The 15757-nt window shown below is 43.7% G+C and overlaps 1 protein-coding gene across 1 annotated transcript in view; it reads right to left on the bottom strand.

The window, feature by feature from the left end:
• ADORA1 (adenosine A1 receptor) overlaps positions 1-15757 on the bottom strand; it is a 294258-nt gene that overhangs the window by 229008 nt on the left and 49493 nt on the right. Inside the window, exon 2 of the mRNA XM_077294871.1 lies at positions 4496-4867. Within this exon, the coding sequence (XP_077150986.1) occupies positions 4496-4830 (335 nt within the window). The 5' untranslated portion in view covers positions 4831-4867. The remainder of the gene's footprint in view (positions 1-4495; positions 4868-15757) is intronic.

The raw sequence follows: 15757 nt of genomic DNA, 5'->3' as shown, positions 1-15757 counted from the left end.
TTGTATGCCTTCTGGAGCATGGTATTAAAACAAATAATTTCGATTCTGAAATCTGAACTCCTGGATGTAGCAAAAATATCAGCGCAAAAATGATTAGATACTGAAACGTGGCCTGCTTTTTAGAAGACAATACTACAACAAATAAACTATATTCTCTAATGTGGACTCCTGGCTTAAGCACAATATTAGCAGCACAAAAGAATTACGGTATATGCTGAATTGTGTCCTGGTATCACACACAATGAGCAAAAACAATTGATCTGCTGGGAAGTCGGTTTCACAGCCACACAGGATTTTATGTATCTGAACTAGCTGACTATCAACCGCCTAGATAACGTTCTGACTTTCCTGTAGCAGCAGCAGGAGCGGCCTCTCTGCGCTGCTACACGGACAAAATGGCGCCAAAACAACATGTCTGTTCTTTATATGGAGAGGGACATGTGACCAGGGCAGCCAATTACACAAGCTCTTGTGTCTGGTCCTTGTGTATGGTCTCTGCACCCTGATTGGCTGCCGGAATCAACACACATGGAAAGGAAAACAAAAAAAACCCAAAAAGAGCGCTCCATTCCTCTAACCTCTTCACACCCGCTCATCTCATCAAACATGTCCACCCCGCTCATCATACAGCACCACTATCCGAGCCAAAGTAATAACAAAAGCAAACGTGATGATTTACCGAACTGTCACAGAATTTTGCCGACTGAGTAATAAAGCTTGTGAACGCGAATACGATTCCAAATGCGCTACATTCGTGCAGAGTTTGAGACTGGTGAACGTTTTCCGAGCAATTTGGCTCATCTGTAGTTAGGACTCTTTTTTTTCTTGTGAGATTTCCAATAATAAAATTGATATTTAGGGAGCTGTTCCTTTGATATTTCACATTCCTTGCCTAGTTGGGTCATCCCTATGCCAGGTTAACATCATTCCTTCCACTATCTGACATTTGTTGCTCAGAATTGCAGTAGTCACTTTCTCCAAATATTATCTGAAGAAGTTGCAGACCTGGAAATGATGGTCTTCTTTAGAGAACGACTTGATTCAAGGAGCTTGGACCAATATCGCAGCTTATGGCCATTCAAGTTAATGGGGCTGAACTGCTATATCAGACACTAATGAACAAGAGTGACAGGGTTCTTGGAGGGGGAAACACAGATTTTAATGGAAGGAGCAATAATCTGCTTAAGGCTGGAGTATAACACGGCCGAGTGCTATGCTATGCAACATCGGCTAGCACACGGACCAGTGTTATTCTGTTGAGCAAATCACATCTGCTATTATTTTCTTATACCGATTTGGCATGAGACAACTATCTGGCAGTGAGACTCAGCACACTCGCACCCATACCAGTCTATAGGTGCAAGTGAAACATTGGACTGCACTCAGATGTCACTCAAGTGCAGTCCGACATACGCCAACACAGGCAATGGAGGAAATGGAGAAATTACTTTCTCTGTCTTCTCCGAAACTATGCAGCAGTCAGACACTCAGCTCAGGCTCGCAGCAGAGCCGGAGATGAGTGTCATTAGCATCTTGAATCTGATGTATGCTAGTGTGATTCCAGCCTTAATCTTGAAAAGAACTCTGCATGAATATGTAGGAAAACAGAAGTACAATAAACATTTCATACATTTGTTCGCACCAATACAGTTCTGCATATAGAAAAATGTTTATATAGAAAAAGTGGATACATATTTATGCATGAGCCATAACACTGTCCTGATCCATAGTCACTGATTTCGCCAAAAAAAGTGTATCAGTTTTGCCAAAAATGAAGCAGTCCTTTAGTCCAGTTCAGACGTGCATATAAAAAAAAGAAAAAAAAATCATCCACAAAATTTAAAGGTACCTTCACACTAAACGATATCGCTAGCGATCCGTGACGTTGCAGCGTCCTGGATAGCGATATCGTTGTGTTTGACAGGCAGCAGCGATCAGGATCCTGCTGTGCCATCACTGGTCGTTGCAGAAAGTCCAGAACTTTATTTCGTCGCTGGATCTCCTGTAGACATCGCTGGATCGGTGTGTGTGACACCGATCCAGCGATGTCTTCACTGGTAACCAGGGTAAACATCGGGTTACTAAGCGCAGGGCCACGCTTAGTAACCCGAGGTTTACCCTGGTTACCAGCGTAAACGTAAAAAAAAAAAAAACAGTACATACTCACATTCCGGTGTCCGTCAGGTCCCTCGCCATCTGCTTCCCGCACTGACTGTGAGTGCCGGCCGTAAAGTAAAAGCAGAGCACAGCGGTGATGTCACCGCTGTTCTCTGCTTTCACTTTACGGCCGGCACTGACAGTGTGGGAAGCAGACGGCGAGGGACCTGACGGACACCGGAATGTGAGTATGTACTGTTTGGTTTTTTTTACGTTTACGCTGGTAACCAGGATAAACATCGGTTACTAACCGCGGCCCAGCGACGCTGCAGCGATCGGCATCGTTGGCGATATCGCTGCAGCGTCGTTTAGTGTGAAGGTACCTTTACAATGGCAGCCTATGTGCACTTTGCAATCTAGTATAGAATAGTCTAGTAGGCATTGTTCATTGTTTACTGTGGTCTGTCTGAGTAAACAGGCATTGAAATGAACGCCGATTGGTAAAAGTTTAACCATCGACAGTTGTACTGTACCGCCGAATGGTCCATGTGTATAGAACTATAGTTTAAATTCACACATTCATGTGCAGACCATTTTTTTTCCACCTCAGATTAATAGAGTTTTATTGATCCATACAAACATCTGGTTTATAAGCGAATCCGTTCATTTGATATGTTAGACTCAGATTAACATTCACACGTTCAGTATATGGTCAGTATTTTACCTCAGTATTTGTAAGCCAAAACCAGGAAAGGGACAATCAGAGGAAAAGTAAAATAGAGACACGTCACCGCTTGTGCTTTTATCATCCACTCCTGGTTTTGGCTTACAAATACAAATGTAAAATACTGACCAAACTGGCCTATGTTCTATTCTCAACCCTCGTGTGGATCAGATTCGGCCATTAAAGGGAATCTGTTACCCCAAAATCGTATATGAGCTGCGCCACCGGCATCAGGGGCTTATCTAGAGCATTCTGTATTGCTGTAGATAAGCCCCCGATGTAACCTGAAAGATAAGAAAAATAGGTTATATTATACTCACCCATGGGCATCATGGTCCGGTCCGGCGCCTCCTATCTTCATACGATGATGTCCTCTTCTGGTCCTCACGCCGCGGCTCCGGCGCAGGCATACTTTATCTGCCCTGTTGAGGGCAGAGCAAAGAACTGCAGTACGTAAGCGCCGGGCAAGGTCAGAGAGGCCCAGCGCCTGCACACTGCAGTACTTTGCTCTGCCCTCAACAGGGCAGATAAAGTATGCCTGCACTGGAGCCGCGGCAAGAAAAGGACGTGATCGTATGAAGACAGGAGGCACTGGACCGGACCGTGACGCCCATCGGACCCGGACCGCACCGGGACCGCCCCTGGGTGAGTATAATTTAACCTTTATTTCTCTTCTTTCATGTTACATCCGGGGCTTATCTACAGCATTACAGAATGCTGTAGATAAGCTCCTGATGCCGGTGGCTGCAGCACATATACGATTTTGGGGGTGACAGATTCCCTTTAAAGTCTATGTGGATCCATATAAAACACGATCGATATCCTTTGTACTTTAGTGTTGCATGGGTTTTTCACTTATCCATTTTTTAAGAGTTGATGGATAAATAAAAAGTTCAGACAGTTTAGCTCCTTCAGTTTTTACAGTAAAGAACAGATAAGAAAAAAATCTGGATGCAACACAAATGGATGCAAAACATAAGCTGCATGTATAAGAAAGGACTGATTCTCACAGATCAAAAAACTGCCACAGAGGTGTGATTGTAGTCTCACACTTGTCCTCTACTTAGAATTGCATCTAAAAGAATACAAAAATGTAGCAAACCATCTGTCAACAGATTTAAAGAGACTAATTTTTTTTGGACAAAATCACTTAAGAGAAAGGATTATATATGACTGAAGAGATAAAGGGAACCTGTCACATGAAAAAAATCTATTATTCTGCAGATATGGGGTTAATCTGCAGGTTAATAGCGCATTTTGACCCTACACTGCCGAGAGGAAATTCATTTTATTCCTACCAGCATCGTTCGGGTTTCAGTCATGGAGGTCGCGCCAACTCGGTTCAGTCACTGCTCTGTGTATAGAGAGCACCGGCTGTAACCGAACAACCGGCCCTGACTGATAGCAGCTCCTCATTTAAGCCTGCTGTCAGTCAGTGCTGGGGGCATGGTTACAGGTGCGGCTCTCTATAGACAGAGCGGTGACTGAACCCAAGTCAGCGCCACCTCCGTGACTGAGTGAGGCTAGCGGGGGCATAAATTTAATTTCCTCCCAGTAGTAGGACTCTAAGTGCTGGTGTGGAGCAGGTCCAGAATCCCATTGACCTGCAGATTAACCCCATTAATATTCCATTTAGAAACCAAAATGTTAACCCTGGTTTCAAAAAACACTAACCTTGTTGGGATTTTGACTCGAAGATATCGGTCCACAGCAATGGCAAGCAGTGCAAGTATAGAGCTCTGGGTCAGAATTAACACAATACAAGCCACCATCAGGCAGCTATAAAATTCAGTCTCTAGTCCAATACTAATTATTATGGCTAAAGGGATGACCAGTGCTCCTACTGCAATATCGGCCACAGCGAGTGACACGATGAAGAAGAACGTGGTGTCCCGAAGTGCTTGGTTGACGATCACAGCCCATATCACCAGAATATTTCCAAGCACAGAAATGAGGGCAATCAGCACTTCAATGACAATGTAGACTGCTAACGAGACAGAGGTGCCCATACTGCTTCAGTGCAGAAAACGAAAGTCAATCCTGGACCTGAAATATTAAGATTTTGGATTAAAGAATTTCTGCAGTAGGGATTGTTAGACATACTTGTGACAATTTCTATAAAAATAACAGTCACTTTCAGCTTGGCTAAAATAAGACATAACTGTAACTTGATTTTCCTAAGCTCCTTCCAAATATTCTTCCTCAAAGCTTAGACTGGCTTATTTTCAAGCAGTTGGCACTAAAACAGTCAATGATCACAAGAACATCCCCATTTTTGGTTTTGGATTCCTAAATTTAGACCTAGTTCTACAAATACCGCAGTCCATAAAATTTTAACAAGCACTGCAACATTCTCAATAAAAGCCACTTTACAACTCACAAACAACAAAAAACATATACCGTTCTTGATTTGCGCCAGCTGGTACATGAACAAACCTAATCGCTTGCAGAACAGTTTTTGGCATTTGCACAAGTTAAGTATTTGCAGCAAAAATTTCTGTACCAAAACGCTGCGTAAAATAGACACAATTCTTGAAAGCGTTGATGAGGGTTGTTTTTTTTTGGAAAGGGTGAAAAACTATTCAAAAACTCTGAAAGAATTGACATGCTGAAGATCTGAAGCTGCTTCAAATCTGCAAGGAAAAAGTGATCAGCATGTGCACGACATTTCATTAATCTCATTCACTTTGCTGGCATGCTAAAATGCGTTATTCTGCGACAAAAACGTGTGTAAAAACACATCAAAAGTGCAAATTGTGCACATAACCAACCACAAAATCACAAGCTTTAGATGTGGAATCAAGTGTTAAAGTTTGTTATGATTTCTATTATTATGAATATTATATTAGATGTGGGGATGCCTAATGCAAAGATTGATTTAGCTCAGTGCAGTGATAGCTCAAGGTCTTTCCGTGTTTTTGTGACAAACTCAACATATTGCTGCTTTTAAATCGAATATCGCCATAGTTGTGTGAAGAATAATAGACACGCGTGGGTTCTAAAAGGCTTGTCCCATTTCAATTATTTTTAGCTCATAGACTCAATGACTTATAAAATAACAAACTGGGCTTTACTTACACTGCATGGGTCCAGCGTGGCTTCTCCACAGCTGTTCTGGTATTAATTGATCAACTGCGGTGGTGATTCATGCTGACAGCGCTGCAGCCAAATCTCTGAGCTCACTGGCTGATGCCATCTAGGCCAGCTGAGCCATGGAGGTGTGCAGCGAAATTTGTTATTGCTAAATGAATAAGGACAAAGGTTGAAGACTATTCTATCAACTTAACATTTGTTGGGGTGCACATATATGGAGCGGTCTTATAAGCTGAGTCAGCTTCATAATGGGCAGATGATGGCTGTGTGTTAGGCCGGTTTCACATTAGCGTTTCTGTGCGCAGCGTAGGCCTGCGTACTTCTTTCCTTAAGATCCGCATAGATCCGCATGTGTCTTCTGTACCTATATTTAACATTGTGTACGCAGGGACATGCTTTGTATGCGGATGCGTCCCGGTGCGTCGTTTTGATATGCCCTCCGAATGCACCGGGACGCCTCCACATACAACGCATGTCCCTGCATACACAATGTTAAATATAGGTACGGAAGACGCATGCGGATCTATGCGGATCTTAAGGAAAGAAGTACGCAGGCCTACACTGCACACAGAAACGCTAATGTGAAACCGGCTTTATGCATCTGCCGGTAGCAGCAACAAACAGAGCTTGGTCCGATTTCTGCTGCATAACCATTTGAATGCTTCTATCGGTTACTGACAGCAGCATTTAAATAGAGATACGACCAATGTACTGGTGTAGGAGGTGGTCGGGTTGTATTTCCCCCTGAAGACATCAAACACATTATTGTATTGTAGTAATGTCATGTATTTGAAATGTGCCTGCAGTGTTCACCCCAGCCACAAGAGTTTATTGTCTTCCCTTTCGTTTGTTTAGATTTTCCTCGGGTCGCAAGATCCAGTGTTCAGGGGTGACAGGGTTAACACATAGCCAGCCAGGGTGAGGGAGAAGTGAGTGAATACAAACAGGAGAAGAGAACAGGAAGTTCCGATGAGTCCAAGAGTGTGGTGAAGTGGTTGCAGTGGTCAAGTGCAGGGGGCTGCTAGGGACAACATGAACCTTTTACTAGTGGCAGTGGATTACCATATAACCATTCTGTTCAGATCAGTCTCCCGGACCTGGAACCTGAAGATGGGCGTCAGGCCTTTGGTCACATCAAACCTGCGGTACTGCAGGGAAAGATGGACACAGACTTCCTGAGATGGAAGGTAATGGAACCCGAGTGCACTGCCTTCAGTGGAGCAGAATCCCCAATGCTAGTGGAGTTAGGAGGAAAAGGATTCTCTACCCAGACCAAGTGCCAGGGCTGAAGTTATGTCAGATACCTGGAAAAAAGACTAACCTGCTGCGACTTATCCCACGTGCTTCATTGTGTTGACCGTATCTGCTCAGTAAATGTTTGACTGTTTTAAAGCATTTTGTGTATGGATGATGTCCATCAGTTCCGGAAGATGGAAGCCTGGAGCCAGTGAAGGCCTATTGCCCACAAGTAAGTGTGATACACCCAACCCATAGCAGCGCACCAAGACTGGGACTCAATTTTCCTGTAGGGTGCTGGAGCATGGGCTCATCCACGACTATCCCGCTCAGGCACCTTATATTTGCACACCATCTCCCTTAAGAACCTTCATGTCATGAAAACAGGACCTCAATGGACTATCGTGCCAGCCAGGGACCCGCTAAAGGCCTCCATTGCTGCCTAGCTGGTGTATCTATCAGGTTCAACCTATGACATCAATTTAACTATATAGTGCAATACATGTTCAAGTCCAGTAAGGGGACTAGAAAAAGTAAAACAAATTTTTCAAGTTTTCCTTTTTTAAAATTTTTAAAAGGTTAAATTCTTTTTTTTTCCCCAGATTTCTTTTATAAATAAATAATTAGATTTGGTATCGTAAAAATACGTTAAACGATAGAAAGAAAAAAGTAATAAATGGAATTTCAAATGTTTGTTTATTCAGTCTTCCATCCCAAAAAAATGCAATGAGAATTTGACAACCCCTACAAAAAAAAAAAAAAAAAATGTTACTTTTAAGAAAAAAATATTTTAGGTTCCAGGTATTACAGATTGTTTGTAGTCAAATTCTTTCCGATGAAATTATGGGGGTGGGGGTGGAAGTTTATATTCAATTCATTTTTAATGCATTATTTTTATTCTAATGCTCACGTCTTCATTCTATTATAGCCCTGCAGTTGCAGATGTTGTTGAGACTATAAATCAGTCATCCGATATCATTTTTTAAGTAAATAAAACAAGATTTTTTTTCACAATGAATTATACAGATATTCTAGCTAAAGAGCCCGGCGTTGCTCGGGCATAGTAACAAACTGTGGTTAGTTATAACAAATTGTTATGATTATATTGCACATCATATATTCAACACTACAGATTTGCAACACAAATTAACTAAACAATTACCAAAGTATTGATAGTATTTTATTTTCAACTCATCCAAGAGCCTTTTGGTAAACCACATTTATGTTTTTTCCTTCCTGTGTAAAGATGAACAGATTTCCCACATTATCCTGTCAGCCAGAGCCAATGGACTAATACCCCTAATTTCCCAATCATCCCATCAGCCAGGGCCACCGGACTACTACCCCTAATATCCCACATATCCTGACAGCCAGAGCCACCAGACTACTACCCCTAATATCCCACATTATCCCTTCAGAGTCACCGGATTACTACCCCTAATATCCCAGGTCATCCCATCAGCCAGAGTCACCGGATTACTTCTCCTAATAACCCACACATCCTGTCAGCCAGAGCCACCGGATTACTACCCCTAATATCCCACATTATCCCGTCAGAGCCACCAGATTACTACCCCTAATATACCACGTCATCCCATCAGCCAGAGTCACCGGATTACTTCTCCTAATATCCCAGGTCATCCCATCAGCCAGAGTCACCGGATTACTTCTCCTAATAACCCACACATCCTGTCAGCCAGAGCCACCGGATTACTACCCCTAATATCCCACATTATCCCGTCAGAGCCACCAGATTACTACCCCTAATATACCACGTCATCCCATCAGCCAGAGTCACCGGATTACTTCTCCTAATATCCCAGGTCATCCCATCAGCCAGAGTCACCGGATTACTTCTCCTAATAACCCACACATCCCGTCAGAGCCAACATTGTCAGGTTGGTGCTGTTACACTGATTAAAATGATACCTAGGTTGGAGAAATTCGTCTTGTGTTTCTTTTTTTTTTATCTGTGTTTTAAGTTTTAAGTTAATGAAGATGCTTCATGCCAGACAAAGAAGTTCCTGATTCTGGGCTCCCTCTGCAGTTTGTGTCAGAGGGTGGTCTGTGCCGGCACGGTAATAAATTGTGTTATTTCCAGCTTTACAGAATGATGATAACACCATAGAAACGATAAGAATAATAGGCCTCAGTTACCACAACTGTCTACAAGGAAAACTATTGCTCATAGCAACCAATCACAGCTCAGCTTAGTGATTGGTTGGGGCTATGTGGAGTGGGCGTGGCTGATACACAACTTTATATTATAGATTTAAATGTGTTTGTTATATTGGTGAACAGGGATGTTGGGGAAATATTTGCCACCTGGTTATAACTTCACTGGGGCACCCATACCACATGTGCAGGTTGCTTAGGCACCGTTGTGATCATTCCACTTTCTTCAATTGTAGATTGTCCTTCTCCGATTCAGGATGTTGGGGGGGAGGCCTCCTGCATGACTTTCATCTGTACCCTAATAAATTGCAATACGGTCTGTCCCAGAAGTCAAACTCACAACCACATGCATAGGAGGGGAATTTAGCAATGAGCCAAAGGCTTCCCTGCTGAACATTGGTGGATTTCCTTTTACAGTCTAAAAAACTACATGGTATTCTTCTTTACAGACATTGCAGTGATACATAGAGATACACCACTATATCCCAGGGAATTTCTATATAGCTGTATATTAGAGGTAAAATAAAAGATTTTTTCCAACAAATTATGAAAAGCAATAACAGTCATCCCACGTTTTAGTAGATAAAACAAATCAGTAAAGAACATGGACATATTTGGTATCCATGTAATCGCAACAACCCGTACAATAGAGTGAACAGATTGTTTATGGTTAATGGTGATTGGTAAATGGCTTAACAAATTGGGTAATTGTTCTTTTTCATTAAATCCATAAAAAGTTAAAGGTAACCTATTGTATATAAAAAAAATGCTATTAACTGAAGGTATGGGGTTAATCTGCAAGTTAATAGCATTCTGAAGCTGTGCAGCCACTGCATTAAAAGCCAGGCTACCAGGGAAACTAACTCTATTCCTTCCGGCAGCCTTGGGCTTTCAGTCATACAGGCACAGGCGGCGCTACTTCAGTTAGCTCTCGGTACATAGTGAGTGGCAGCTACAACCAAGCCCTTTTACTGACAGCTGGCTCAGGAGTGCATCAGTGCTGAGCCGGCTGTCAGTCAGTGTGGGGCGCGGTTACAGCTGCTCACTATGTACTGAGCAGTGACTGAAGCCGCACCGTGACTGAAAGGCCTAGGCTACCAGGAGGAATAAAGTTCATTTCACTACAATGCAGTAGCCACACGGCTTTAGAATGCTATTATCTGCAGATTAGCCTCATATCTGCAGGTTAATAGTGATTTTTGACATGGGTTCTCTTTAATACAAAAGTCTTAGAGTATGTGCAGAAGATCAGGAATTGGCAGCGTTTTGGACGCAGCACATGTCCGCTACGTCCAAAGAGCTGCCGTCTATTGAACGCAGATGAATCCGCATGTGTTCACTGAACCATGTGATTCACCATGTCCAATACATTCTATCTATGAGATTTATCTTCTGAAGACTCACATATCTGCAAAAGAAAGAAATAGGCATGCTGCAGTCTGGAGAGACGAACCGTATATCCGTCTCTGCGGGCATATCTTGACACATAGTGGGCATGAGATTTCTTGAAATCCTATCCACTATGCTGTAACATCTGGACGCTGCAGAAGTACGCAGCGTCCAACCCACAGCGTTTGTCGATTGTGTGCACATACCCTTACAAAATGTCACTTGAAAACAATTACTACTCCTCTCGCAAAGAATTAAGAGAAGAACCTTATGTGGTGAAAATTCTATAAAACCAAAAAGGTATGGTTGCTACAACTAGGAATGAATGAACCAAAAAAAATTGTCTGGTTGTCTGAGCTAGTGCATCACAAAAATGTCACTGTATATGAGAATCTTATTTTTGCTTGTGTGCACGCTCTTTCCTATGATCTAATCACAGCATAACATGCTGATTTGTTTTCTCTGGAGACAGACTAGCTGGTGTATCTCCTTTCGATGGCTATCTGGTACAGATGAGTGAATATTTTGAAATTCAAATTTGCCTGATCCACCAAATGAAAAAAAAATGATTGAATTGATTCACCTCAAAACGCTAATACTCTAAATGCCCTGAAAGGCCATTTTACCACTCGTTTAGGACTGTACCAACTCATTTCAGGCTCTTTAATGCAAACATGGCCTTAGTACTTTCAAAGCAACCACAATTTACTATTGGTAAATGGATCAAAAGTAATGTTTCACTGCTGTTCTTTGACACATTATAGATTTTTGTTTACGATTTTGTTGCTTTGTCTAATTTGTGAGGTCTTTGACAGATTCACCACATTATGGTGGCTGCATTACCTGCTTCTGCCTCTATACAGGCTAGGATAGCCCTTTTTGATTGGCTGTGTTCTACCATGTGATATCATATTTGCAAGACATTATAGGGAAGCTAGCCAGTTCGTGCTTGGCAGTAGGCTAAAGGTACCTTCACACTAAACGATATCGCTAGCGATCCGTGACGTTGCAGCGTCCTGGCTAGCAATATCGTTTAGTTTGACACGCAGCAGCGATCAGGATCCTGCTGTGATGTCGCTGGTCGTTGAATAAAGTTCAGAACTTTATTTGGTCGTCAGACCGGCGTTTGTTTATCGTCAGGTTTGACACCAAAAGCAACGATACCAGCGATGTTTTACGCTGGTAACCAGGGTAAATATCGGGTTACTAAGCGCAGGGCCGCGCTTAGTAACCCGATGTTTACCCTGGTTACCAACGTAAAAGTAAAAAAAACAAACAGTACATACTCACCTGCGCGTCCCCCGCCGTCCGCTTCCCACACTGACTGAGCGCCGTAAAGTGAAAGTGAAAGTACAGAACAGCGGTGACATCACCGCTCTGCTGTTAGGGCCGGCGCTCACACAGTGCAGGAAGCGGACGCCGGGGGACGCGAATGTAAGTATGTACTGTTTGTTTTTTTTACATTTTACGCTGGTAACCAGGGTAAACATCGGGTTACTAAGCGCGGCCCTGCACTTAGCAACCCGATGTTTACCCTAGTTACCCGGGGACCTCGGCATCGTTGGTCGCTGGAGAGCGGTCTGTGTGACAGCTCTCCAGCGATCAAACAGCGACGTTGCAGCGATCGGCATCGTTGTCGCTATTGCTGCAGCGTCGCTTAATGTGAAGGTACCTTAAGAGTCCTCTACTGATGATCTCTGCTGATAAAACTGTTATTTTATCAAAACTACAGCAAGCAGCCCTGTAAGTGGCACATCGCTGATATCAGGATCTCTGTATCTGCATTATGCTGCTCTCAGGTTAGGGGGAATAAACAGATTCCATTCAAACTAACAAGAAAGATATCAGAGCACAGAAAGTTAACTCTTAACACCAAACATAACAAAAGCCATTGAATGGTGTTGAGCTATTTTTCTCCATCATGATGTATTCGTAAAGGTTCGCTCACATCTGTGTATAAAATGTAGCTGAGATTCTCAGCCAGAAAAGTTGGAGAGTGTTAAGCGAGTGTCATGCATTTTTTTCCCTCACCTAATGTCTGTATGATATGCAAGTGCGTGTTTATTCCCTCACCTAACATACATGTGACATGCGTATGAAATGTGTTTTTAACATAAGCTTTTACATTCAGTAATTCTGTCATTTTAAGCTAGCTTTCAAACTAATACACCAATCTTATATACAGATATAGATAGATAGATGTCAGTAAGATATATAATTAGTGCAGGGCATGTGTAGTTTACTGTACATGTATTCAGGTAATAATTAAAAGAAAAAAATGGCGTGGGGTCCCCCATATTGTTCTTAACCAGCTGAGGGAAAGCCGACAACTGGGAGCTGATGTTTATAGTCTGAGAATGGTGCAATAAATGTGGAACTTCCCAGGCTAGTAATATCAGCTCACAACAAGTGCTTAGCCTTTACCGGTTATTAGAGAAGGGGTGATCCTCCCAAAATTGACATGGAGTCCCCCTATTACTAATAACCAGGAAAAGCTGGGAAGAAGACAGCTGTGGGTTGATATTAATAGCCTAGGAAAGGGCCATGGATATTGGCCCCGCTCCCAGACTGAAAACGACAGCCCTCAACCGCCAAAGAAATAGCGCATCCTTTAGATGTGCCAATTCTGGTGTTTAGCCTCCGCTCTTCCCTCTTGCCCTTGTAACGGGGGCCAGGGTGGTAGCCGTACTGAGGGATTGCTGCTGCTTCCTCATCACACCCCGACACTCCGATACAGAAATATCATGTCCATTTTGTGGTGTGCTGTCTGTGTCACGTATTTCACCCACCTGTGGGTCAGAATCCTTCACAGCATACAGGGCTCCAATCCGTCGCAGACACACACAAATGTTCTCAAAGGCCAAGTTCATTTTCAACAAAACTTTACTTAACTCGTGCATCTTCATAACAGTTACAGTCCATCCATTTTCCCAATACATGAGTAATCCATCTCCTGCATTTTCCCTGGTCTGCTCCCTCAGCTTTTCTTCCTGCACCATGGTTCCCAGGCCCGCAGCTTCCTGAACCATCCAGCTAGCTGATACTGAGTGCTCCCCGTCCACTTTCCCCATCTTGGGTGAAAATTCAGGTTGCCTCCGCAATTCCTGTTCGGACTGTAAGTCCCGGATGTCACAGGAGGTAACCCACAGACTACCACTGATTCTTCCAGGCTGCCTCGCTCTCTTAACTCTACACTGTTGCTCTGTTCAGCTTTCTGTCACAACTCCTTCTAGAACAATTCTCCTCACACAGCTTTAGCTCCTCCCACTACCTGAAAATTACCTCAGAAAGGCACTTTCCCTGCCACTACACTGGCTCCACCCCCTTTCTCAACTGTCACTACTCTGACTGAAACCAGTTCTCAACACAATCTAATCTCCTACTCTACAGCGCCCCCTTAACACTAACCTGTAACTACACTGCCATAACCCTTACCAGTGCTGACCTACCACTGCCACTGACTGTCCCTATTCCTGTCCCTAACACACAGATATCGGAACAGTGTCAGCCATTATCATATTAAACAGTGTCAAATATCATAAACTACACAAGGCACACAGCAAACACAAAAAGTACCCAGTTTCATTAGGTAGGCATGCACAGGAATGCAGGGCTCAAACCAGCCGCCTGCATACCCCCTTACATACCTCCCTCCTAAAACCATGGTCGTCCCCGACCATACAGTACTGGCAGAATATACATATCACAATAAGCACAATGTAATGGCATCTTATTAAAATAAAACATCAATAACTTTAACAACTATTATACATTACAATAAAAGAACTTTGCTCCAGTCCACCACGTTTGACCCGTTTCAGGTCAGGACTGGCACCGATCCCACTTACTTGGGACCCCGGAGCAAACAGTTCAGTTCTTTTAACAGTATGGCCCAACTTTGGCCAACAGTTCTCACCAGCTCACCATCACGTGAGCACAATCCTGGCATAACCCAGCTCGACCCTCGGGTTGTCCAGACACCAATATAGATCCATTTGACCCCGGTCTCCTCTTCCTGAGTCCCGGACAGACAGACAGTTCTCCATAGGACTCTCCAGGTCCACTGACCAGTCCTAAACTGACATGAATGTCCGCAGTCTTCTTCATGGCCCACATGGCCAAATTACTACAGCTCCAACCATTCAGGAGCATGCAGTCCATTCTCTTCTGACCCGGCTCACTCATCAGGTCATCCTTTATATGTTTCCTCCCCCTCCCTCCTATTTTCAGACTACGGTCCCTTTAAAACATGTGTGCTGCTCAGTTTACCTCCTGCACACAAAATTCAGGTTAAAAATCGACATTTCACACATCTTATCACAGTCTCTGGCGCAGCCACACACAGTTCAGCAACAGTCCATAGGGCACCATCTCTTCATAAGGTCTGTGTCCTGCAATCCAGCAGAAGGGGCGTAACAGGTGCAACAAAACTTGGAGGGGGGAAAACAGTTCAAAACAATTCTTTAACAGCAGCCATTCTCACCGCACTGTCTTCTGGGCTCCTGCCCATGGTACGCAGAACAGTCCCTCACAGCATTACAGGGCTCTTACCCTCAGGGACACAGAACAGTCCTACTTTTTCACATCTGGTGCAACTAGCACAACTTTCTGATCTGGGGTACAGGTACAGTCACTGTCCCCACTTATCATCAAAGGGGATACCGGAGGAGCATCCACTAGCCTATGCTCCACTTCCCCTCCAGTCACGTATATCATCTAAAGGGCTCCATGCCCGTGCTCCAGCGGACACCGGTGACTCCAGAGCTGCTGCTGATGAATCATCCTCCCTTTCTCCAGGAATCTGCTGCTGGGGATGAGGTTTCTTTTTCTTTCGCTGTGCCCACCGTGGGCGGGCACCTCCCACAGGGGGATCTACCCTGGCCTCAGGCCACAGTCTCAGCCCGACAGATTTTCGCGCCATTTTCAGTTTAGAACGCCCATGATGGATGGAGCTATCTCCTGCTTCTGCACCATCATCCGCCATTTTAAAGTCTTTAACGGCCACCATCTTTGCCGTTTCAGGGGTTTCTCCATTTTCCTTAT

Source organism: Ranitomeya variabilis, chromosome 3, assembly GCF_051348905.1.
Source record: "Ranitomeya variabilis isolate aRanVar5 chromosome 3, aRanVar5.hap1, whole genome shotgun sequence".
NCBI lineage: Eukaryota > Metazoa > Chordata > Amphibia > Anura > Dendrobatidae > Ranitomeya > Ranitomeya variabilis.
Note: the sequence above shows the minus strand (reverse complement) of the source record. Positions and strands in the feature narration are given on the sequence as shown.